The 27,115-nt window shown below is 45.4% G+C and overlaps 1 protein-coding gene across 1 annotated transcript in view; it reads right to left on the minus strand.

Annotated features, from left to right (window-relative positions):
• The window catches only part of cdk12 (cyclin-dependent kinase 12), a 45,074-nt gene that overhangs the window by 17,229 nt on the left and 730 nt on the right, over window positions 1-27,115 (minus strand). The window contains exons 3-12 of the mRNA XM_017722770.2: window positions 25,946-27,090; window positions 16,681-17,370; window positions 14,461-14,673; window positions 13,057-13,196; window positions 10,500-10,670; window positions 4,270-4,459; window positions 3,058-3,114; window positions 1,299-1,400; window positions 934-1,011; window positions 169-285 (exon numbers count right to left, since the gene is read on the minus strand). Of these exons, the coding sequence (XP_017578259.1) occupies window positions 169-285; window positions 934-1,011; window positions 1,299-1,400; window positions 3,058-3,114; window positions 4,270-4,459; window positions 10,500-10,670; window positions 13,057-13,196; window positions 14,461-14,673; window positions 16,681-17,370; window positions 25,946-27,030 (2,843 nt within the window). The 5' untranslated portion in view covers window positions 27,031-27,090. The remainder of the gene's footprint in view (window positions 1-168; window positions 286-933; window positions 1,012-1,298; window positions 1,401-3,057; window positions 3,115-4,269; window positions 4,460-10,499; window positions 10,671-13,056; window positions 13,197-14,460; window positions 14,674-16,680; window positions 17,371-25,945; window positions 27,091-27,115) is intronic.

Consider the following 27,115-nt stretch of genomic DNA (forward strand, 5'->3'; position numbering starts at 1 on the left):
GTTCACTAGGTTTAGGTGCATTTTTGCCATGTTTAGCTTCCAAAGTACCTCTGTAACTCTCAATATCCTGCACCCCAAATGTGATTTATGTGAATACCCGCCCCCTCCAATCACGTTCACTGTGAAACGTCTGCTTAAAATGCGTCTTAAGTATATAAATCAACTTACAATGAGAATTCCTCTCGTATTCTGCGTCTGTACTGCTTCTTGGGCTTCATTGTGTTGAAGTAGGGAAGTTTAATGACGTCAGGCCAGGCCGCAGGACAGGGGCTGCCGCACAATCGGCTGGAAACAAACCAAACAGACGGTTGTTAAAACACTGCACACAAAGGAAGTGCAACCTGCTTTCCTCTTCACACCTGCAAACTGCATGACGGAGCTCCAGCACAGACGTGCCAAAATCAGCCAAAGCAGACCAATTATCACTGAGTATTTCACTGGACTCCACAGGACTGGACCATTTTCCTCGGAGTTGGTGTAAAGTATGTTGTATATAAAGAATGTTGACCACTGAACAAAAACACACCAAAATTATCCCATCGCTGAACGTCAGCAAGTGATCTTAACCACTGCTCCTCTAACTCAGTGATTTACTTGCCCTGAGTGAACGAAATGTCACCGAAAGACAAAAAACTTCATATTTACATGGTTTACCTGAAGTTTTAAAGCTTTTTTTTTTTTACAGTGCTCCTTTCATCATTAAATGTTCACACAATAGAGAGCAAAAAGAGCCAAAATATTCCCAAAATATTAAATAAAATTAAAATAATGGAGATACAAGGTTTTTTCCAGGCAGCAGCAATATGTGTGTGTGTGTGTGTGTGTGTGTGTGTGTGTGTTCATAAAACTTTCAGCCCACCATTTAGCCTGTATTTTGGTTTCAGCACATAAAGCAAGTATAAACACGGAGACAGCAACAACTGGAAGACCGACCTGATGAGCTCGAGCTGCAGCAGCTCCTGGTTGGCCTGGAAAATGGGTTTCTTTGTGAACAGCTCACCCAGAATGCACCTGCAAAACAAACCAACCAAAAAAAAAAAAAAAAAAGCACCACAGGATGAGACGCAGGTGAGCGAGTACGCCTGCGAGGTCGGCACACACTCAGCGTTGATCTCACTGCTTTATAAGCACTTCCAACAAGAACACCTTAAAGATCAAACACAGCATCTACTCGTTTAAACAGACGCTCCAACAAGAAAACACTGATGAGTTACCGGTTAATCTCATTTATACAGAAGGAAGATTCTGCGCAGACAGAATCAAACCAAAGTGAACGTAAGGAACCGAAGTGACGTTACCCGCAGCTCCAGACGTCGATGGCGGGCGAGTATCTCTCCTCCCCCAGCAGCAGCTCCGGCGGGCGGTACCACAGCGTGATCACCTTGTTGGTGTATGGCCGACTGGAAAGGACCAATCAGAGACGCCGATTCACAGATTAAAATCATGCAGCACAGCTTTACTCCACAATTAGCAGACTGGAAACGTAACCGTGCAATCGCTGAGGACACGCTGAGCGTCTGAGGTTTGCTTCTTCAGCCTTACACCAGAGCTGTGAAGCTACTGCAGCTCATTAATGTTAGTCTGTCGCTCAAAATCCCTTCAAATGGCAGATTTGTACAAGTCCTTTTTCAAAAAAAGTCGGGACTCTTGCAAATCATCGCATTTTGTGTTTATTTACGTTTTGCACAATCATTTAAACCCTATATTTATTTGGAAATAGTACAGAGACAACATATCAAACGAGAAATTACCGTTTTTTAAAAACGATGCTGTTGATGCCAGCAACACGTTCCAAAAATGTTGGGATGGGGGCAAAAAAAAAAAAAAAAAAAAAAAAAAACACCTAACACGATTGAGTCTCTCAGAAGTAAAGGTGAGGAGGGGTCACCACTCAAACACCATCAAACAGAGCAACAATTCAAGAATAAAACAGCAAAGAGCTTCTGCTTTCCATCGTCTGCGGTTCAGAATATCATTAAAAGACTCAGAGAATCTGGAGAAATCTCTGTCTGTGAGGGACGAGGCCGACCAGTATCTGCTGGCCGTGATCTTTGGGCCCTCAGGCAGCGCTGCATTAAAAACAGACATGATCCTGTAGTGGAAATCACTGCATGGGCTCAGAAACACTTCTGAAAACCACCGTCTGTGAACACAGTTCATCACTGCATCCACAAATGCTGTTAAACCTCTAAAACACAAAGAAGAACCCAAATATAAACAGGATCCAGAAACGCTGCCACCTTCTCTGGGCCTGAGCTCATTTAAAATGGACTGAGGGGAAGTGGAAACATTCAGGTACCCCGAAAAAAATAACAGAGTTAAACACACAACTCTGTGCCGTACAACACAACACAACACAGTAAACTACAATACACAGTGCAATACAGTAAAATATAATATATAAGTGCAGCACAATATATTGCAAACAATACTTAATTCTTAATTCAAATACCGCCCAGCTTGTTATCTGCGCACAGTCCAAAGGCCAGTATTCATGATGGTTTAGGGGGCATTAGTGCACATGGCCATGGGTGATGTGCTCATCTGTGAAGGCCCCATTAAAGCCGAATGATATATACATGTTTTGGCATCTGCTGCCGTCCAGACGACGTCTTTTTCTGGGACGGCCTTGATTATTTCAGCAAGACGATGTCAAACCACGTTCTGCATGTATTACAGCAGCAATGCTCTGTATTAAAGGAGTCTGGGTGCTGAACTGACCTGCCTGCAGTCCAGATCGGTCACCCATGGAAAACATACAGCACTTTATGAAAAAAGAAATACAACGAGTGTCCCTGAACTGCTGGGCAGCTGAAAGCGTCTCCTCAGTTCCCAAACACTGACAGAGTGCTGTTACAGAAGAAGTGATGAAACACAGCGGTAAACAGGCCCCCGTCCCGACTTTTTTGGAGTGTGCTGCTGCCATTAAATTCAAAATGCCCCCCTCTGGCTCAAACAGAAACTGTGCTCGACATACTGAAATGTTCATGTCCCAACTTCTGTTTTTCTAAAACACTTATCCTCCCAGCAAGTTACAGATAAACGAGAAGCACTTACCTTTCCTCTGAATTATAGAGGCGTGCCAAACCGAAGTCAGCCAGCTTTATCTGGCCACTGGGCAGACATGGGGTGGGGTGGGTGGAGGGAGAGAGAGAGAGAGAGAAAAAAAAACAAACTGTTGTTGACGGCACTAAATATTCCAGGCTCTACAGCAATCGATCACTAATCCAAGTCCCCCAGCATCATCATACGACACAATTTTTCCACTGCCAGCACAAAATATGTTAAACTATATGGAGAATGTTCTACCACTGCCATCACACTGACCGCCTTTCTGACCAGCGCAACTACCAGCACCTCGAGCGTTAATGCTTCAGATTATTACGGCAACCACGCGCTCGGCGTTCAGATTATGACTGGAAACGCGCGTTCAGATTATGACTGGAAACGCATGTTCAGTGTTCAGATTATGACTGTAAACACGCGTTCAGTGTTCAGATTATGACTGTAAACACGCGTTCAGTGTTCAGATTATGACTGGAAACGCATGTTCAGTGTTCAGATTATGACTGTAAACACGCGTTCAGTGTTCAGATTATGACTGGAAACGCATGTTCAGTGTTCAGATTATGACTGGAAACGCATGTTCAGTGTTCAGATTATGACTGTAAACACGCGTTCAGTGTTCAGATGATGACTGGAAACGCATGTTCAGTGTTCAGATTATGACTGGAAACGCATGTTCAGTGTTCAGATTATGACTGTACACATGCATTCAGTGTTCAGATTACAACTAAACACATGTACATTGTTCAGATTATAACTAAACATGTGTTTAGCATTCGTTTAACAGCTGGAAACATGCGTTCAGTGTTGAGATCATAACTGTAAACACACGTTTTCATGTGTTCATTGTTCAGTTAACAGTGTCAAAATGTGTTGACTTCAGATTATAACAGTAACCATGCGCTTAACGCTTAACTGCATAAACGCAATTTTGGTGCATGCCATGCAGGGAGACTGTCCTGCTACTGTAAAGCTAAATTGTGAAGCTATTTCCTTTCACAGGCACTTAAAAAAATGCTGATGTGACATCCTTGAAAATTTACATTAGAATATATTATCGATAAATTATAAATTATTACTAATCTGACAGGAGGCGATTATCAGTGGCTTTTATACTGCAGTATATTAATACAGCTGGTAATTGTTTCCATCCTCAGCTGAGAGCCTAAAACGTGCAGTGCAGGGAGAGTGAAGTCTCTGTACCTGTTATTCAGCAGAATATTGGAGCATTTGATGTCTCTGTGCAGGAAGTTCTTCTTGTGGCAATAGTCCAGGCCTTCCATCAGCTGCCGCATGAAGCTCTGCACATGGTCCTGGGAGAACGACACCAGTCCAGACTCCAGCAGGCCCATCAGGTCATGGTCCATGTATTCAAACACCAGGTAAAAAGCACCTGCACATGCAAATGAAATCAAAATAAATATCACAGCTTCACACAATCAGAAGAGTGAGATCACACTGGATAAAGGGAGGTGCAAGGAAGAAGCTGCCAACAGTGCCTTCTATAAATGTGGGTGGCTGAAAATGTGCAGCAGCTTTTAGTCAAGCAGCTAAACAAGCAGCTCACGCTGCTACCTTGCATGTCGACCGTGCATTTCCAGGGATGTAAAAAGAGGACGAGAGACCAAACAATAGACAGACCTACAACACAAATGAATTAAAGGCTGAAGAAAAATAAACTAAAAACCCTGTTTTCCGTTTCCCTTTTGCTGGATCTGGATTCCTGAAAGCACAAGTCCATCAGAACTGTACTGGAGTATGTGGAACTGAGTGAATGTAATAAGTAGAAATGCACCGTTATCACTTCCAGCCTTGATACCTGATCCTTAAACATATACTGATAGAGTACCAACACCAACCTAACTACCCTATAAGCAGTGCTGCTGGGCGATACAGCCTGAAACCAATATCAGGATTAATTGAATGTTTTACCTCGATTATGATTAAGGAACGATTACTTTGTTTGTTTGTTTGTTTGTTTGTTATTTTGCCCCCGTAGTTCACTGACCAGGCTTGGGCTGTAAGTATGTTCTGCATTCCTCAATGTAAATCATCTCAACAGCCAAGATCAGAATTCATGCGACTTTTACGTCTGGCCAACTCGACATTCACCATAATTTCCCGCTGCTGGGGCCTCGAACATTCGGGGTGATATTTCTGTATAACAATGATTAGAGACTCATCCAAAATCTCCTATATTGAAGAGATTTCTAAAGAAACGTCTGAAGGCGGCCGCAGGAGAACGAGGCTCAGCCTCACAGAACAGTTAGAAGTCAAATCGAAGCAAAGAAGTGACCGCGCCCTTTATACGGTCAGCTCAACGCATTCTGGGTGAGGAGCCCAGCTGTCGGTCAGTGAAGATTCATGATGCTCCTGTGATGCTGGTGAAGATGAAGCTGATCCTGCGGGAGCGACTGGCGCTCGTTGGCGGTTGTGATTGTTTACCTCTGGATGCGCCGCGTGACGCGGCGGGAAGCCGTTTTGTGCACGTGGCTCAGTTTTTGAGCTGATCTGTTCAGAATGACGTCACATTCAGATGATAAAATCAGATTTGGGCCACTTTTCCCTGCTGTGTGAACAGAGCCTCAGCTTCCACGCCGCAGAGCGGACGTGGTAGGAAGTTTTAAGAGGACAGTACATGAACAGAGTCGGGAAAAGATCAGAAGGTCTGAATGTCAGTTTTGATTACTTTCTGATTAATCACCCAGCCCTACATACAAGTCCTGATATTTATACAATTACCTTTTTTTTTTTGGTAAAATCTATATTCTGCATCACAAATAAAACTCCGCTTGACTAGATGGCATTTGCTTGTCGGATTATTCATGCTAAGCCTCGAGTTCACTACATGAAGTCTGAACAGATGACGAAAAGACTGGGAATCTCACAATCAGACTGGTTTTTGAAGATTCTTTCAGGCCACTGAAATATTGGGGATCACACACTAAACTTTCAAGCTGCTGCTGAACTGAACGGACTCACTGAACTCCCGGGTTCTCCCGTGACTGGGAGACGCGAACGAACAAACGTCAGCTTGTTTAAGCGAGAATCATGGATTGAAAAGTGTGGTCCATGTGGTGTTCAGAGTTTTAAAGATATTTAAACTTGGTTGTGGTTTCAACTCGGCTCATTAAAAAGCTTCAAGGATGAGACCGTTTCTTAGTTTACTTGCTGTATTTTATTCTTTCGCGCTCAGATTTCATTGGCTGTTCGTGGAATCTGTTCAGATCGAGTCGTTGACCAGCTTACAGAGTTGGGTTTTATATACATAAAAAAAAAACCCAGGTGTCTGAAACGCTATGGGGAGGCTAAACCTCTGAGTTTGCGTCTCGACTCTCTCTCCAGCCATCGACTCAGACCGACCCAAAAATCTGTAGACCAGAGCCGACCAGCTCAGACTCAGAATCAGGGCTGAAATCGGGGTAAAAGTCCTGTAGTGTAACTCCGTCCTGTAGATGCTCGAGAAATCCTAGCTTTATTTATTGTATTTATTTAGTATTTACTATGACAGAAGAACCATTTTAATGACTCAAACAAATGTAAAATATCTTAATTGTGCAAAACGGATAAATCTGTAGCGTCGTTTGCCTCGAATGTGCCTCTTATTCCCTCGCGCTGCATCGCTGAGCGTCAGTTCAGTAAATATCACCGGCGTTCAAAGTCAGAATCAGCGGCTTTCAGCATTTTTTCCAGCTTGGTTGAAGCGACAGGCTGAGAGACGCCGCTGCTGAGTGACACAGCTGACCAACAGAGGGGCACCGCAGGAGGGGCTAGTGGACGCACAGGCCTGGTTAGGGGGCTGCTGTGCCAGATCAAGGTTAAAGTCATTATGTCGGGTGGTTCCTTCTGCTACACAGCAGCAGGAGAGTGACCGCTGAGGAGGGGAAATTTTTTTTTTTTTTTTTAAACATCACCTATTCAGGTAATCAGCTTCATTAGCCCCCCCCCTCAAGAAATACCGCCGTTACGGATTTTGCTATGAGCATTTTTACTGCTGCTCGTCATCCGGCACCACTGGCATAGTGAGTCATTACCGGATTTCTGCAGTTATCTGATTATTTAAATGGTCACGCAGAACCGTACGCCGATCTAGAAAGTCAGTGGTCCGCGAAAACGGACTGCTCTACCAGAAATAAGCGACCGTGAGTCGCGGCAAGACGCAGCAAAACGCTTTTGGAGTGATGCGGGAACCAAACACGTTGTATGAGCCACAGTTTTGATGTTTTGTTCATATTTACTATAAATCTATAAACCTGTGAATGAGATGCGTGACGGGAAGGAAGGCAGAGCGGCGATACCGTCATTGACGACCTGTAATGGTAAAAACAGCGCGAGTTTGTCCTGTAACCCCTTGTTTCTAGTTTCCAATCATCTTTACCACACAGGAGAAGACAGATTCAGTGTCAGACTCACAGCTGGTTTCCAAGAAATCCAGAAAGTGTCGCCGGAAATTTATTATAAATAAATAGAAATACAAAATTAAATATGTAGATGTAACATGAAGTCCGTATATATCGCATTAGTAACCGTTAGGCAATCCCAGGGTAGAGCAAGGTTGTTTTGGCTAACAGGCCCCGGTGGCAGCAGCCTTACAGCGAGCAGAACTGGGGTCCGCCTACTGAGTGCCTACTCAGCACCAACTGAGGTCAAGGACACTATTGCCGCTCTGCTTTCCTCCCCATCACACCTCATTCACAGGTTTATAGGGCAACACCCTTCACCTATAGAGGGCGCGCACTCACAAATCCAACAAAAAAGACATGAACAAAACATCAAAACACTCAACTGTGGCTCATACACACATTCTGAACGAAATTAAGGGTCTTCTAGATGAAGCATGTCCATATTTTTAAGTAAAGCAGTGTGATTTTTTTAAACGTTATGCTTACATCGCATCTTCTGTGAGTTTACTGGCTGGTTGCAGAGCGGAAATCTGATTAAAGTCCAACTCATGTAGACCCGGAGTTTCCCCAAGATCTGATTACTCAAGATCATGTAAATGCGCCGCTCGGATTACCGGAAAAAACCTGATTTTCTGCAGTTTGCGGACTATTAAGTGCAACGTAAACACACTCGTTGCTAAGTTCCGTCTACTGGTGCACATGCATTCCTCAGAAACTGCTTTGTGGTGATGGACATCTGTATCAAGCTCCTCCAAGCCAACAACAACACTGCGTTTAAGTTCTCGATATCAGCACTGACACAAACACAGTATCAGTGCAACACCAGCAACAAGGGACTACACCTCCCCCTTGAAGCTCCGGAGAGATTTCTTTCCTTCTTGCTCAATCAGAGCCTCCGGGAATCTGCGATCACTATAATCAACAAATCCCAAATTCTGCCGAACTGCCGCACCTTTTCCACACTAAGCATGTAAACCTGAGAGGATCTTTCAAAACGAAGAGGGCAGTTTCCCCTCGGTGTGTCTCAGTAGCTCCGCCCACGTGCAGACGGAGCGTCCGATATCTAGCACACCATTTGGGTTCTTCGGGGAACACAATGGTTCGAATACTGAACCGTGAACGCTCAAAGGACCGATTGCATGCTTAAATCACGCTTTGCACGGCGAAACGGTTCTTCAGATTGATGTAGGATGGGTCATATGGTTCTAGAACGAAAAAGAACCAAAAAAAAAAAAAAAAAAGTGGCTCTTTATAGGTTCTTTAGTAAAGAAAGCAGACCCATGAACACGCAAAGAAATCTTTGCACGGCTGAACGGTTCTTCAGATTAACGGAGAACGTGTTGTATATGGTTCTCTCTCAAACCTTTTCAAAAAGGGTTCCAAATAGCACCAAAAGGGTTCTTCTACTGTGACGATGACCAGCTTGTAACAATAGCAGAACACTTTTGGACGCAACACAATTTTGTTTTGGTTTTTTTCAAAAAAGGTTCCATATAGAACCATCTGCAGCACTTTCTCCATCAACCTGAAGAACCCTTTCATTATCATTATACCAAGAACACTGAGCTCTCTGGGTGTATATATAGAACCATTTTCTTTACTGAAGAACCATCCTTTCGATTTTTTTTGGTGAATTCAATTCTAAAAAACTTCGGCGCTTTAAAAGTCAAGTCAGGAGGCTTCCGTCATTCCATCTACATACAAACACACAGTGGAGTGAAATCACGTTCCTCCAGGACCAACACGGTGCAACAAGGCCCTTACAAAGGGTTCAGGAACGGTTTCAAATGTTTTTCAATGGTTATTAGTTACGTGGTAAACAATTCACTAACTATTAATAAGTTATAACACTAATAAAAAGGGAAAGATCAAGACGCTGTATCAGATATATATCTAATGACATGTTTAATGCCAACCCAGGAAAACAAAGCAAGATCAATAAACATGAAAACATGAGGTTGGGCTGCGTTCACACAGCAGGTACAAGCAGCCCAGATCTGATTTTGTTTGTCTGTTCAGATCCTCTTTCAATGTGGTCTGTATGTGATCATCAGTCTGAACAGACCAGCTCCTAAACTGACCCACATGCGCAAAAGAACAGAGCGTCACGCGGCGTCACGCGGCTCCTCCAGAGGTAAACAATCACGACTGCCAACGAACGCCGGTCGCTCCCGGAGGATCAGCTTCATCTTCACCAGCATCACAGGAGCCATCATGAAGCTTCACTGACTGACCCAGAATGTGTTTGAGCCGTAAAAAGGGTGCGGTCACTTCTTTGGTTCACGCCCTCGGATCGTTCAGACTTTGCTTCCAGACTTTTAAACTGTTGGGACATTTCTTTCAAAATCTCTTCAATCTCTGAGCGGTTGCGATGGACCTCCACAGTTTTTCCGTACAGAAACATCAGCCTAAATGTTTCGGAGGCCTCAGCGGCGCGAGGCTCATATGTGGAAAGACGTAGCCTATTAGGCGAACAGCAGCTCTCTGCTGCCCTTTTATGTGCTGTAAAGGGGGCAGTCGTGGGCTGGAGGTTAGGGATCTGGCCCTGTGACCGTAAGGTTGCCGGTTCGATCCCCAGAGCCAACAGTCCATGACTGAGGTGTCTTTGAGCAAGACACCTAACCCCCAACTGCTCCCCGGGCGCCGTGGATAGGGCTGCCCACTGCTCCAGGCAAGTGCGCTCACTGCCCCCTAGTGTGTGTGTTCACTAGTGTATATGTGGTGTTTCGTTTCATGGATGGGTTAAATTCAGAGGTGGAATTTCCCCGTTTGTGGGATTAAAAAAATTATCACTTAAATGTGCTTATTAATGCTTTTAAGACCTAATTAATAACAATTAATGAACTTATTTTATACCATTCATGAACCATTTAAGGGTAGTCTTATTTTAAGGTGGGACCAAAAAACATTTAACAACTTTACGGAAATCCGCGCTGAAGCCCCTCAGGAGCCCCTCGACCCCAATGAGCTACTCCTTTAACGAACATGACGATTTAAATGACAAACTCGTTATTAAACATCCAAACTGACCTTTGTCCTTCTTGAAGTCGAGCGCGTCCTGCTTGTCGGTGACTATCTCCTTCATGTTGACGACGCTGCGATGGTTGAGCTGTCTGAGGATCTTTATTTCTCTGATGGCTGTGATGGGGAAGCCCTCCTTCTCGTTATCCAGCCGCACCTTCTTCAACGCCACCAACTCACCTTCAAAACACAAAGACGAAACAAACCCACGACTTTCAACAGATACAAACCGAGACACTTCATTCAGGCACTGACTGCGCTGGAGCTCGTCTGACGTCTCATGTCTGTTTTTTGGACTCTCGACCAGCAGCTGAAGTTGATGGAATCGACTCCTGGTTTCCTCGACTTAATTTTAATCGAGTCAGAGGCGTCGCGGACAGGATACAGTCGAGTTTAAACAATTTTAAAGACTTTTCCATATTTTTCTGAGGCTGACACAGATAGAACGTAAAGAACGCCATTCAGAGCGGTTTGGTGCGAAATTCTCCGTTCTACTCTCTTAAAGATGGTTCTTTAAGGGTTCTTTAGAGAACGCTTATATTTATATTTATACCTATAAACACTTAAAGAAGCCTTTGGTTCTTTGCATGATGAAACGCTTATTTAGAACGGTGGTAAATGTGATGGATGGGTAGGTAGATAGACAGACGGACAGACAGAGAAACAGACAGATGGGTAGGTAGATAGATAAACATGAATAGACAGAAGGGTGGGTGGATGGGTGGGTGGGTAGATAGACAGATAGATAAACAGATGAATAGACAGACAGATGGATGGATGGATGGATGGGTGGGTAGGTAGATAGATGGACAGAGAGAAACAGACAGATGGGTAGGTAGATAGATAAACATGAATAGACAGAAGGGTGGGTGGATGGGTGGGTGGGTAGATAGACAGATAGATAAACAGATGAATAGACAGACGGATGGATGGATGGATGGATGGATGGGTAGGTAGATAGATAGATAGATAGATAGATAAACAGATGAACAGACAGACAGACAGACAGACAGACAGACGGATGGATGGGTGGACTGCTCAGCGCATCACAGGCGTGCAGCTCCCTGCCATCAAAGACATTCACCACCAGCGCTGTGTGCGCAGAGCACACAGCATCATTAAGGACCCCTCCCACCCCAACCACAAACTGTTCAACCTACTTCCATCCGGGAGGAGATACAAGAGCCTCCGGGCCAGAACCAGTCGGCTCAGGTCCGGCTTCTTTCCCTCCACAATCACTCTGCTGAACTCCACACCTCACTGATAACACTACCACTCATACTGCACACAGCGGACTATGAACACTGCCTTTCATACTACACTCACCAATCAGAGCTGTTGTTTTATTCATTATTATTACCATCGCACAAATTTAACATCCTACTGCCATGTAAACAACACATCGCAAGTTATTCAATACAACATGTTCATGTATATATCTACACACCTATAGTGAATCTATTTTTGCATATCTATAATAGTAATTTATTCTATATACTGTAATGTTGCACTATGTCTATTTATTGCACACTTGCACAGTCTCTTTTTGCACTATTGCTACTATTTGCACTTCTGGTAGATGCTAACTGCATTTCGTTGCCATGTACTTGTACTGAGTAATAACAAAGTTGAATCTATCTATCTATCTATCTATCTATCTATCTATCTATCTATGGGTGGGTCGATAAACGGACAGACAGAGAAATAGACAGATGGGTAGGTAGGCAGACAGATAGATAAACACATGAATAGACAGACAGACAGACAGACGGATGGATGGATGGGTGGATCGATAGACAGACGGACAGACAGAGGAAGAAAGATGGGTAGGTAGGTAGGCAGACAGATACTTTATTGAACCTACATGGAACCCTTTAATCTTGCAATGGGTTTGAGCGCTCATAGAGCTACATGGAACCCTTAAATCACTCAATGGGTTTGAGCGCTCATAGAGCTACATGGAACCCTTAAATCACTCAATGGGTTTGAGCGCTCATAGAGCTACACGGAACCCTTTAATCACTCAATGGGTTTGAGCGCTCATAGAGCTACACGGAACCCTTTAATCACGCAATGGGTTTGAGCGCTCATAGAGCTACACGGAACCCTTTAATCCCCAAAGGGTTTGAGCGGTCATTGAACCAGAGCAAAACAGAACCTCTGAAGAGTTTAAGTCGTATGTGGAACCACATGTAACACATTTTAATGCAGATCAGTCATTTTGTGGTTGTGGGTTTTGATTGATATGAAATCATTAAAACTTTTTTAATAGGTTTTTTTTCCCAATCAAAAGGACATTTCACTCTAGTAGCACGATACTAAACGTACGTCCTGGTTCCTTCACTACCTATTAATACGGTCATTTCTATAACTGCCCTTTGAAAGATTCCCAAGTCGAGATTCCAGAAGTCAAATATGTAAACGGCCACAAGCTTCTAGGGCTGAACGATTTGGGATGAACTGGGATTTCTGACCGATACTGAGCTCAGTGTTCGATATAAATCCACTCAAACACACTATAAACGCCCACCCACACACCCACACACCCACCCACACACACACCCACCTGTGTCTTTGTCCTTGGCTTTGTACACCTGGCCGTAGGTTCCTTCCCCGATGATGCCGATGATGTCGAATTTGTCCACACAGCGCTTCCCCCAGTCGATCTGCGTCTGTCTCCTCTCGCCAAAGCGTGGAGAGCAGAACCTGAACACACACAGCTGACATGACTCAGACTGCACTGCTACACGCTGACACACATTTACTCCGGCGGCCACACCCGAGACAAGACATCCCTAAATTTTAAGCCCGCCTTGCGTCGGAAAATGTCTCGGCATTGATGAACGGAACCGATAACCTCAGAGGAATGCGATTCCGACGGATCAGACTTTTTGAAACCGGTTCTCGATTCCCATCCCTAGTGCCGGGAAGGTAACGACAGCTCTCTCTATAACCATCATAACAGAAAACTGCAGATCGTTCTGCTTTCAGTGAACACTGACGAAAACATTAAACCCCTGAAATTAATAACTACGTTCTGATGAAGCTTAACGCGTCCACTCATCTTGCTAGAACACACGGAACAAAAATTCTCTGTAGAGCTGTAGAAATGTTTGTTTTCCTCATCATATTTGGTAAAATAAATAAATAAATGGAACGTTTTCCACTTTTAGGTGACCTTTTCACCAGAAACATGCGGCTGCTGTGAACCACGATTCTTGTAATTCCAGTATCAGTGGGAACACCGGGTGCAGCACAAGTCAATTTCAGATTGATATCCAGCCTACAGGCTCTCGTTAGTGTTTATTACCGAGAATAAACGAGCGCGTGAGCGCCTGCCGTCCAGAGCTGTAAGGAAATATTATTTAGTGTTATGAACTATTCTAATATTTTAGATAATATTCAACAGAACATTCAAAAATTTAAATATTTGATAATCGCAGCAATAAATCTTTCTTTAGAGTGAAAGCTCAGGAAATAACACCAATGTGACTAATCATGGTCAGCTAGACGGACAGAAATGAAGGTTCTGTGCAGGAACGTTTCTCGTTCATTAAGGTACAGTGGAAATGTTCCCTCAGAGGTTCTACAGTGGTTCTAAGGTCTGATTGTGGAGCTTAAATCAGTTCCTCCAGGTGAAAAGTTGGTATTTGTTCCTTTTCATAAGCGAATGTTTTAAAACAGAGCAGTAGAGTAAAAGCCTGGAGGCGAGGCGAGGCAGGGGGTGTGTGGAGTCAGCACAGCTTAGAACAGATCATTTCTGTGGATTATGGTTCAGTTATGTTCCCTGACTAAAGGCAGTGAGATGGAGCCTTGAGGGTTCCACCCCAGTGACAAGAACTGACCCATAGACAGTCTAGAACCTTTATTACTGAGAGTGCAGATAAAACAAAATGACTGTGGTTAATAAATTAAAACGTGTCACTGCCCTAATTTCACAAACTTATACAAATGAGGAGGGAGATCTTACTTTGGTCTCTTCTTATAGGTGGACTGCACGGGGGGCGGAGCCTCCTGAACCGGCGAAAGAGGAGGGGAGGGATCTCCTCCAGGAAGTAAAGGTGGGAGGGGCAAGTCGCTGAGTAGGCGTGTCCTAACTTCCTTCTCTTTCTTCTTTTCCTTTTCTTTATCCTTCTCCCGTTCTTTCCTCGAGGACCTGTGACTGGACGCCGTCTTCTTCGGACTAGATAAGAGAACACAACGAGAGCGAGAGAGGCAGAATGAGAGAAAACCTACAAACCGGAGAAAGACGACGAGAACGAGAAGAGCGACGACGTTTCCGGTTCGACACGATTTGCCAACCTGAGGGTGGGATTTCATTTAGGATGTCCGGCACCGATACCGTCCTCGGTTCTACAGAGCCCCGTTTCTGTCCTACACAAGTTTTTTTTGTCTCAAACAAACAAAAGTTCTCCAACAGAACCTTCCGAACTCCTGCCACACCACCTCTCCAAAACATCTCAAGCCCAAACATCTCAAACGATACCATTTCTAAGCCAGGCAGAAAAAGCGACCTTCCCTTTTCCACCGTAAATAAACGACCCACACTGATGAAGTTCTCCTCTGATGATCACCCATTTTCGCCAGTGTGGTGCCCAAACTCACATCCCCGTCCTGATCCAACTCCCCCTGGTTTCCGGACCCTCACAGAGCAGGTACTGTTTGGCTGGTGGGTCATTCTCAGCACTGCAGTGACGCTGACGTGGTGGTGGTGCGTTAGTGTGTTGTGCTGCGCTGGTACGAGTAGATCAGACACAGCAGTGAATCCTTCCAACAGGTGGATCCCTAGCCAGCCAACGTATCCCAAGGTTCACTGTGTGCCGCCGAGGATTCGAGAACACGGTGGCATCAGCGGAGGAGCGAATGGCGACTGAGGAGACACTTTAATTTCAAGGACTGGGTTGAAACTGAGCCAAACAGCTAAATGTGGTCAGAAACCTTGATTTTGTTTTAGGAAGCAGACAGAAAGAAGCATCTCCAGCTCTGACCAGTGATAAAATAAACTAAAATCAAGGTTTGAGGCTCCGTCTTTAAAGAACCTTAAAAGAACCTGGCAGGAGCGGCGTTCCGTGATGCAGCGGTGAGGCGGTGCTGTGATGCAAACAGGAAATCTGCCGTCCAGCAGACCATCTCATTTCAGATCAGGACATCTTCAGGACATCTTCACAGACCATGACCTTCAGGGAAGGATGCAGCCCCTGAATTGGGACACAGCCTTTATGTTGACCTTGGTGGACCTGTGCTGCAGTTTTATGAGGTAATTAAGGTGAGGCAGGTAAGGGCACTTACACTGTGTCTGAACTGTGCTGCTACACCTAAACCACAATGTCAGAGCACAATTACTCAAGACTGAACACGGTAAGTAAACATGCAGTGTTACATCGTTACTATGGCTAATAAAGTACTGGAAATGTGCTGGTGTTCTCCATTTCTAACAACTGACAAACCTGCCTAGACTATAGCTCATATACAAGGTCACTGATGTATCTAGAACCTCCAGAAGACCTAAAGCAGGGGTCGGCAACATGTGGCTCTTTCACTACCCTGTCGCGGCTCCACAGCTGAATCAGATCAGCAGGTAATAATAAAATAATCCTCCTCTACAGTAAAATAAAGCTCTGCTGATCCTTCAACACAGTTTAACAGTAAATGGTCTTAAACGCTGGAGTTAATGTAGAACTGCTGATTCATCCTTTAACCCTGAAGATCAGTGCAGACGGCTGGTCACCATAGCAACACAGACAACAGTCTCGCCCAGCTAGTAGCTACGAAACGGCAAAGAGAGAGATTTTTAAGACGGACGTCAAGACGAACGTACTTGGTGTTTATAATCAGTCCAGCTGGTTTCCTGATGCGTTTAATTTCTCATTCGCCAGCTTCTTGTTAGAATTCTGCCGTTCCACCTTAAATGGTGCAGCAGTTACATTCTGGCCCCTCAGGAACCATTTAATAATAATTGATATGATATATAATTATCCATATGAAATGGATAATTTTCTGTTGGGTTTTGGGTTGAGTTTTACTACAAAACCTACGAGTTTAAAAGCAACAAAATGATATTATTACAAACAAAAAGCAAAATCAGTCATTTTTACCTGATTATCTGAAGAACCTAAAGGCTCTGATGGTTCTAAAAGTCATACTGGCAGTACCTGGCTCTAGTGTACACATTCACACAGACACGACTCACCTGTCCTGGCAGTCTCCCAGCAGTGCAGGTGGCAGAGGGAGGGGGGGCAGCGTGGAGGTTTTGATTGGCTGTGCTGCTGAACTCTGTGTGTTTCTGTGGGCGGGGCTGTTATCGGAGGTGGAGGGTACCTGAGGTGCTGAAGCAGAGGAAGGAGGAAGAGGAGAGGAAAGAGGGAGAGGCGGAGGAGAAGAGAGAGGGAGAGGCGGGGGAGAGGAGAGAGGGAGAGGAGGAGGAGGTGAATTGAGAGGCAGAGGAGGAGGAGAAGAAAGAGGCAGTGGAGGAGGTGGTGAGGGGATGGGGAGAGGGGGTGGGGCTACGTTTGTTTCCTCCGCTGAAGCCGTGCTCTGAGCATTAGCGGGCAGTCTTTGGGGCTCAGGGGGCGGGGCTTTCTCCGGCTCCGCCTGCGGCTCAGGTGGCTGCGAGGAAGGTGCCGCGTTGGTTTGCTGAGATGCTGCCGAGTTGCGGGCTGCGGCCGCCTGCCGCTCCTTCTTCCTGCGTGTAAGTTCCGCCCCCAGGCTCGACGTGATTGGCAGGCGTGATGAGGATGGGGAGCGGCTGGTGGGTCGGATGCTGTGGGAGGAACCTCCGCCGACTCCGCTCGATAACGAGTGTTTCTTACTCCGTGAGTGAGAGGTGGACCGGCGAGAGGACAGGTAGAGAGGAGAGCGACTGCGGGATCGTATGGAACGCCTGGAAAAACAAATCAAAAATTACAAAATTTGTACATCTCAGGTGGGCAAAAACAACCTGTAACAACATAATTCAAACTATTTGCATAATAAACATTATGCATGACATGAGACTCAAGTAGGAACAGACAAAAGAACCTACAGAATTTATTAAGCATCAATAGAATTAATTTCACATTTCATATACTGGACTGAAGTAAATCCAACCAATTAACTACTTACGCTCTCTCAGTAAACATGCAGCTGGTCAGTATTCTTTAAATGGGAATTCCACCAACTTCCCAAAATTTCTACATAATTCAGTGACTGAGATATGCATAAAGTTCATTTGTAGGGAAACAGAGATTCCGATGTCTTTACAGTGATGGTGACAGGAACCAGGGGTTGCCATGACTACCACACATAGACATTTACCATCCAGAACCACTGGAGAACATCTGGTTCCCATCACCACCACTGTAAACGGTTCTGACTCAGCAAGTTTCTCTACAAGGGAGCATTTCGCACCAAACCGCTCTGAACGACTTTGTTGACATGTGAACCACTTAATTACGCAAAAACTTGGAAAAATCGCTGGAGTTCCCCTTTAAGTACTGACGATACCCAGAACTCAACAACCATGATTATATCACTCAACCTAAAGGGGTTGCACGACTACTGAACTACTGCTTTGGACAAAAATATAAACATAAAATATACAGCTCTACATGCTTTGAGGCCGGCGAGCGATTATTTAGGTTAATTGGTTAATCGCTGGAGTATCGTTTTCCTTTACTCGTCAGCTGCATTAGCCTCATAGCTCCAGTGTTAAAACTACGCGCACAGAAAAGATCAGCTTTCATTTTCGCCTTCATGATCACTTAAAGTCCCAGTTAACTGGAACTGCAGGAGAATTTCATTTCAATCTGTAAAAATAATATAATCTGGAACAAGATGACAAAACCAAGGACATCAGGTTTCGACCCGACAGCGATACGTAATCTCCAGGTCCAGTGCTACCGTCCTCCTGGGTCTCCTTCCCAAATCTAGAACTGTACATAAACACAAACCCCTTCGACTCCTTAGAGGAGGCCTCAACTGAGGGCGCTGGGCTGCGAGTTCTTCCGTTTGCCTTGAGGCTACATTAGTCTTGTAGTTCCAGAGCTAGAGACAAACTTCAGGCAACAAACACTATATGGACAAAAGTATTGGGACACCTACAGGAGCTTTTATTAACCCCATTCTAAATCCATAGGCATTTATACGGAGTTGGTCCTCTGCAGCTCTAACAGCTTCCACTCTTCTGGGAAGCTTCCTACAAGATGTTGGAGAGTCTGTGGGAACGTGTGTCCATTGACACTGATGTTGGACGAGAGGGTGTGGCTCACAATCTCCGTTCTAGTTCACCCCAAAGGTGTCGGATGGAGTTGAGGTCAGCGTTCTGTGAGGGTCAGTCAAGTTCTTCCACACCAAACGCACCCAGTCAGGCCAGGCTGCATGGCTGGGTGCTTGATTTTATACACCTACAGCAATGACACTGAATGAAACCATGATCAAGAGGCGTGTCCAGATGTGGTTGAGAACACAGTATGACCAACTGTCAGCTTCATCACCAACTACCCCTCACTGTATGCAATGCAGTTCATATGTTCCATCATACAACGTTCTGACCACCTCCTCGTTTCTACGCTCACTGTCCACTTTATCAGCTCCACTTACCGTATAGCTGCACTCTGTAGTTCTACAGTTACAGACTGTAGTCCATCTGTTTCTCTGATACTCTGTTACCCTGTTCTTCAGTGGTCAGGACCCCCATGGACCCTCACAGAGCAGGTACTATTTGGGTGGTGGGTCATTCTCAGCACTGCAGTGACACTGACGTGGTGGTGGTGTGTTAGTGTGTGTTGTGCTGGTCTGAGTGGATCAGACACAGCAGTGCTGCTGGAGTGTTTAAACACCTCCGTGTCGCTGCTGGACTGAGAATAGTCCACCACTGGGCACTGATGAAGGACGAGAGGCCGACCAACACAAACTCTGCAGCAGCAGATGAGCTGTCGTCTCTGACTTTACATCTACAAGGTGGACCGACAAGGTAGGAGTGTTTAATAGAGTGGACAGTGAGTGGACACAGTGTTTAAACACTCCAGCAGCACTGCTGTGTCTGATCCACTCAGACCAGCACAACACACACTAACACACCACCACGTCAGTGTTACTGCAGTGCTGAAAATGATCCACCACCCAAACAGTACCTGCTCTGTGAGGGTCCATGGGGGTCCTGACCACTGAAGAACAGGGTAACAGAGAATCAGAGAAACAGATGGACTACAGTCTGTAACTGTAGAACTTCAGAGAGCAGCTATACAGTAAGTGGAGCTGATTAAATGGAAAAACGATTCCTTAATTCCTCTGTAGATTATCAGACATTTATCAAACTCAAGAACCTCCTGCAAGAAATACAATTTTAAAATAACGTAACTTCTAATTACAGAAGACTGAAATCAGTCTTTCAGCGTTAGAGCTACATTTAAAAATGTCAGTCTGGCCCATAAAAGAGTAAATAAACGTTACTAAACGTTCAACTTTGGGTGAGTTCAGACTGCCATCCGAACCCCAGTGTGCCACATAAGTGGGCCGAGACCCCCTGAGCAGGTCGGCCCAAGTTCGCTTCAAAACCGACTCTGATGCGGTTCGTTTGAAGAGTGAACGCAATACAGACCAAAGACGGCTAAACGGCCCAAAGACCGACCCGTCATTAACAAAACCAACAAACCCAGATTCATATTACCATCAGAGAACAACACGATTCAGAAAGATTAAGTGACCCTTATTAGTCCCACAGCGGGGAAACTTCACCTCCGCGTTTAACCCATCCGTGAAGTGAAACACCACATAGACACTAGTGAACACACACACACACACACACTAGGGGGCAGTGAGCACACTTGCCCAGAGCGGTGGGCAGCCCAATCCCCAGCGCCCGGGGAGCAGTTGGGGGTTAGGTGTCTTGCTCAAGGACACCTCAGTCATGGACTGCCGGCTTTGGGGATCGAACCGGCGACCTTCCGGTCTTGGCTGGTTCCCTAACCTCCAGCCCAAGATTGCCTCGAAAGTTCGCTGGACGTTTTCACAGCTACTGCACATCATAAAATCTGTCCAGTCATTCGGGACCTCTTGTTCATACGATGGTGGTTTACATCTCCTGCTCTGGTGTTAGATACACCAGCGCTAAGCCATCCTTGAGTAAAAGTACAAAAAAAAAATATTCAGAATCCAGGACGGCTGCGTTTATCTGTGCTAACCTACGTTAGTCCGGGTTTATAGGTAACAGTGAATCAGAGACAGAAACCACAGAATCAAGACTATTAGAGACACTGAACACACGGTTCAGCAGGCAGTCAGCACCATGTTAATCTGCGGGTTTAAGCCTCAATTACTCGTTAACATCATTAGTCTTGTTAATGACATGCAAAACTAAACACACAAACACTAAATTAGGATATGGGTTGGCAGGCAGGCTAAATCAGTAGAGAGGCAAAACGATATCAAAATTATATTATTATAAGAAGATATTTGCTTAAAATTACAATCGGCATCAAACAATTTAACCAATACTTCAAAACGATATTTAACAATCTCGGTACTGAACTCCAGTGCAGCCAAAAGGTAACAGTACAGTCAGACATAGGTGAAAAATATCGGATATCAGCATCGGCAGCTCCCATATCAGCACGTATCTATACATTAGAGTTTTTGCTACAGACTTTCACCGTCTGAACATTACAGAGAATTACGGAGTGCATTTTAAAACAAAGAAAACCATATTGCCCCCTACGCTTCCTGTAGTGTATTACAGTCTGTCAGAGCGACTGTGTGGATCATATGAACATTATAGAGCTTTTTAAATGAAACAGTAGAAGCCGTATCGCCCCTACGCTTCCTCTAGTGTATTACAGTCTGTCAGAGCGACTGTGTGGATCATATGAACATTATAGAGCTTTTTAAATGAAACAGTAGAAGCCGTATCGCCCCCTACGCTTCCTGTAGTGTATTACAGTCTGTCACAGCGACTGTGTGGATCATATGAACATTATAGAGCTTTTTAAATGAAACAGTAGAAGCCGTATCGCCCCCTACGCTTCCTGTAGTGTATTACAGTCTGTCAGAGCGACTGTGTGGATCATATGAACATTATAGAGCTTTTTAAATGAAACAGTAGAAGCCGTGTCGTCCCCTACGCTTCCTGTAGTGTATTACAGTCTGTCAGAGCGACTGTGTGGATCATATGAACATTATAGAGCTTTTTAAATGAAACAGTAGAAGCCGTATCGCCCCCTACGCTTCCTGTAGTGTATTACAGTCTGTCAGAGCGACTGTGTGGATCATATGAACATTATAGAGCTTTTTAAATGAAACAGTAGAAGCCGTATCGCCCCCTACGCTTCCTCTAGTGTATTACAGTCTGTCAGAGCGACTGTGTGGATCATATGAACATTATAGAGCTTTTTAAATGAAACAGTAGAAGCCGTATCGCCCCCTACGCTTCCTGTAGTGTATTACAGTCTGTCAGAGCGACTGTGTGGATCATATGAACATTATAGAGCTTTTTAAATGAAACAGTAGAAGCCGTATCGCCCCCTACGCTTCCTCTAGTGTATTACAGTCTGTCAGAGCGACTGTGTGGATCATATGAACATTATAGAGCTTTTAAATGAAACAGTAGAAGCCGTATCGCCCCCTACGCTTCCTGTAGTGTATTACAGTCTGTCAGAGCGACTGTGTGGATCATATGAACATTATAGAGCTTTTTAAATGAAACAGTAGAAGCCGTATCGCCCCCTACGCTTCCTCTAGTGTATTACAGTCTGTCAGAGCGACTGTGTGGATCATATGAACATTATAGAGCTTTTTAAATGAAACAGTAGAAGCCGTATCGCCCCCTACGCTTCCTGTAGTGTATTACAGTCTGTCAGAGCGACTGTGTGGATCATATGAACATTATAGAGCTTTTTAAATGAAACAGTAGAAGCCGTATCGCCCCCTACGCTTCCTCTAGTGTATTACAGTCTGTCAGAGCGACTGTGTGGATCATATGAACATTATAGAGCTTTTTAAATGAAACAGTAGAAGCCGTGTCGCCCCCTACGCTTCCTGTAGTGTATTACAGTCTGTCAGAGCGACTGTGTGGATCATATGAACATTATAGAGCTTTTTAAATGAAACAGTAGAAGCCGTATCGCCCCCTACGCTTCCTGTAGTGTATTACAGTCTGTCAGAGCGGCTGTGTGGATCATATGAACATTATAGAGCTTTTTAAATGAAACAGTAGAAGCCGTATCGCCCCCTACGCTTCCTGTAGTGTATTACAGTCTGTCAGAGTGACTGTGTGGATCATATGAACATTATAGAGCTTTTTAAATGAAACAGTAGAAGCCGTATCGCCCCCTACGCTTCCTGTAGTGTATTACAGTCTGTCAGAGCGACTGTGTGGATCATATGAACATTATAGAGCTTTTTAAATGAAACAGTAGAAGCCGTATCGCCCCCTACGCTTCCTCTAGTGTATTACAGTCTGTCAGAGCGACTGTGTGGATCATATGAACATTATAGAGCTTTTTAAATGAAACAGTAGAAGCCGTATCGCCCCCTACGCTTCCTGTAGTGTATTACAGTCTGTCAGAGCGACTGTGTGGATCATATGAACATTATAGAGCTTTTTAAATGAAACAGTAGAAGCCGTATCGCCCCCTACGCTTCCTCTAGTGTATTACAGTCTGTCAGAGCGACTGTGTGGATCATATGAACATTATAGAGCTTTTTAAATGAAACAGTAGAAGCCGTATCGCCCCCTACGCTTCCTGTAGTGTATTACAGTCTGTCAGAGCGACTGTGTGGATCATATGAACATTATAGAGCTTTTTAAATGAAACAGTAGAAGCCGTATCGCCCCCTACGCTTCCTGTAGTGTATTACAGTCTGTCAGAGCGACTGTGTGGATCATATGAACATTATAGAGCTTTTTAAATGAAACAGTAGAAGCCGTATCGCCCCCTACGCTTCCTGTAGTGTATTACAGTCTGTCAGAGCGACTGTGTGGATCATATGAACATTATAGAGCTTTTTAAATGAAACAGTAGAAGCCGTATCGCCCCCTACGCTTCCTGTAGTGTATTACAGTCTGTCAGAGCGACTGTGTGGATCATATGAACATTATAGAGCTTTTTAAATGAAACAGTAGAAGCCGTATCGCCCCCTACGCTTCCTGTAGTGTATTACAGTCTGTCAGAGCGACTGTGTGGATCATATGAACATTATAGAGCTTTTTAAATGAAACAGTAGAAGCCGTATCGCCCCCTACGCTTCCTGTAGTGTATTACAGTCTGTCAGAGCGACTGTGTGGATCATATGAACATTATAGAGCTTTTTAAATGAAACAGTAGAAGCCGTATCGCCCCCTACGCTTCCTGTAGTGTATTACAGTCTGTCAGAGCGACTGTGTGGATCATATGAACATTATAGAGCTTTTTAAATGAAACAGTAGAAGCCGTATCGCCCCCTACGCCTCCTGTAGTGTATTACAGTCTGTCAGAGCGACTGTGTGGATCATATGAACATTATAGAGCTTTTTAAATGAAACAGTAGAAGCCGTATCGCCCCCTACGCTTCCTGTAGTGTATTACAGTCTGTCAGAGCGACTGTGTGGATCATATGAACATTATAGAGCTTTTTAAATGAAACAGTAGAAGCCGTATCGCCCCCTACGCTTCCTGTAGTGTATTACAGTCTGTCAGAGCGACTGTGTGGATCATATGAACATTATAGAGCTTTTTAAATGAAACAGTAGAAGCCGTATCGCCCTCTACGCTTCCTGTCCGGGAAGGTCAGAGCACATTTTTGCTCTTTTCCAGCTCCCAGCACACATGAACTGAGCTTTATCGAGTTTACAGTTAAACTAGACAAAACATCCTTTTGGTGAAATAATTAGCAGCCAAAAGCAACAAATGCCAGCGTCACACAGGAACACCACATACGATCTTTAAACACTGAACTGTGGGTCATGATCATCACATATCGTATAGTGGGGTCTACAGCGATTCCCACCCTAATCGACGTGGCTCCCACAGTAAACGCAGATTTCATTACAAAGTGAGCATAATTTGGCCTGTTTAATCAGGTTTAGTGCAGCACTGTTTGTAAAACACTGAATTAAAATCACTATTCCTGTAGGTTTATTATCACCATCATTATTATTATTATTATTATTATTATTATTATTATGACTGCTATTATTCAGCCTATATTCTTACATGACACTACAGGTCCTATTTTGTCTGTTACAATTTATTAAGTCTCAAAAAACGAAACACCTTGATGCATCGTGAGAATGTCAAAGTTAGCGATGAGGGGGAAAATCAATACAGCACAGCATCGCGATACTTCGACGATATATCGATACACAGACGTCAAGTTTCGATACTATATAAACTTTTTTTTTGACAGTGTTGCTCCGTCTGTTTGACGATGTCATTTTGCTGCAATAGAAATGAACGTCAGATCAAATAAAGTCCAATTCAGTCAAGTTTCAAAACCTTTCCTGAGTTTTCTGTTTTTAAAGCACGACATGTAAATGAATCTGACTCACTTTCTTCTCTGACTGCCGTTTCTCGCCTCGTCCCTCCCCCGAGTCTCAGAGCTCATCATAATGCACAGATCTGATTGGCTGAGTAGCGTCACGTGTGACATTTACAGCGCACGCGATTGGTCTGCAAGTCTCCCGAGACGCTAAACCACCGTAAAGGGTAGAAAAGTTACGGCGATTAAGCGTCTGGGCCCGAACTCGGACCGCGCTCCGCCTATTAGTGGCCTCTGGACTAGAGGATGACCGACGAACTGTGCAGCAGCAGATGAGCTGTCGTCTCTGACTTTACATCTACAAGGTGGACCGACGAGGTAGGAGCGTCTAATAGAGTGGACAGTGTTTAAACACTCCAGCAGCACTGCTGTGTCTGATCCACTCAAACCAGCGCAACACACACCAACACCACCACCACGTCAGTGTCACTGCAGCGCTGAGAATGACCCACCACCCAAATTGCTGCAATATAAATGACTGAAGTGAGACGAACAAAGTGAAAACTATTTCATCAGATAAAACTATTTGGGGACATAATTCGATGAAAAAAGTAATAAGTCACAATATCACAGCGTGTCGCTGCCGTCAGAACAAAACCTCGTATCTCCAAACCGGTAACTTTACAGGAGCAGGAAAAACCTGTAAGTCATTGGAACCACTGCATGCTAAGGTTGTTCTTTGCATGGTGAGATGGTCGACTGACGGAGAACGTGTTCAACACAGCACCAAAATATGTTCCCCTATAAGCTTGACACCACAGCAATAGCAGAACCCGTTTGGTGCTATGCAGAACCATATCCAACACATCCTTCATCAACCTGATGAACCAACTACCACCTAAAGAACCGCTTAAGCATGCAAATGGTTCCGAGTGTTCACGGTTCTATACGGAACCACTCTCTTTTTCAAGAGTGTGACTGACTTCTCCACCAGATGGAGTCGCACCTGTGTGGCTCAGACTCACCTGGACACCGGACTGGTGCTGGACGAGCGCCGGTTGCCATAGGGACTTCCATCCCTCTCATAGCTGGAGGACCTTCGCCGGCCATAGGGGCTGTCTGACCTCTGCCTACTGCGCCGGGACGTTTCCCTGTAAGGACTGGGGCTGGCTGCCCTGCGCCGGGACGAGTAACCGTCCTCCAGGTCCGCCGGGGAGGGGGCACCACCTCCTGTCCCGCGCCGGGGGCTGGGGCTGCGGCCCTTCCCTTTGGGGCTGGACCTGCGGCTCTTGGAGGCCTTGCGGTGACCCCTGTCCGAATGCTCGGAGCGGCTGCCCTCTCGCCTCTGCTTGTCTTTGTGAGATTTGGAGGATGAGGTGCGCCCGCTTTCTTTGCTGCGGGACGACGAGCCCGAAGAAGAGGTGCTGCTGCCCAGACTGGCCGTCTGGGCCACGGCGGAGGTCAAGGGGTCACCGCCCGCCCGCTTGCCACCACCCGTGTCGCCCGAATCGGGCCTCAGGGTGGCAGACGAGGAGGAAAGGCCCACTGCTGAGGAAAGCTTGTCCTTATCTTTGCTCTTGGTTCTGGCCTCCCTGCCTCCTCTTTCTCGGTCCCTGCTGCTCTTCTTCTTGCTAGCCGCCTCCCCCTCCTCCCCTGACTCCCTCACCCTGTGTGGGTCTTTGGATTTCTTCCTGGAGCGCCTGTGTTTACGGGCGTCTCTGGCTCCTCCGGCCCCTCCTCCACCACCACCACCACCATCATCATCATCATCGTCCACCTCCGGCCGGTCCCCATCTCTCCTGTCGCCCGGTCTGGAGGCCGCGGCCGGTGGGTCGAAGAAAGTGTCCGAGTCCGAGCTGATGTCGTCGTACTCCACTAGAGGCTTGATAGCCAGGGCGCTGGGGACCGAGGCGGCCAGGGCCTCCGGAGCCGAATCCCGGCCGTGTTTGGACGGCTTGTGGCGCTTGTGCTTCGCCGACGAGGCTGACGACGACGAGCCGGCAGGTTTCGCCTGCTGCCGGGCGTCCTTGCTCGTCAAGCCGGCGGCTGAGGGCTGGAGCTCCGCGTCCGATTTCCTCTTGGTCCCATGGTGGCGGTCTGATCCAGGCATAACTCACCTTACCCCAGCCACGGCCCTCCTCCTTCTTCTCTCTCTCCCACACACGGAGCTCTGTGGGCCAAATAAAGACGCAAAA

The sequence above is a fragment of the Pygocentrus nattereri genome, chromosome 27 (genome assembly GCF_015220715.1).
Source record: "Pygocentrus nattereri isolate fPygNat1 chromosome 27, fPygNat1.pri, whole genome shotgun sequence".
Taxonomy (NCBI): domain Eukaryota; kingdom Metazoa; phylum Chordata; class Actinopteri; order Characiformes; family Serrasalmidae; genus Pygocentrus; species Pygocentrus nattereri.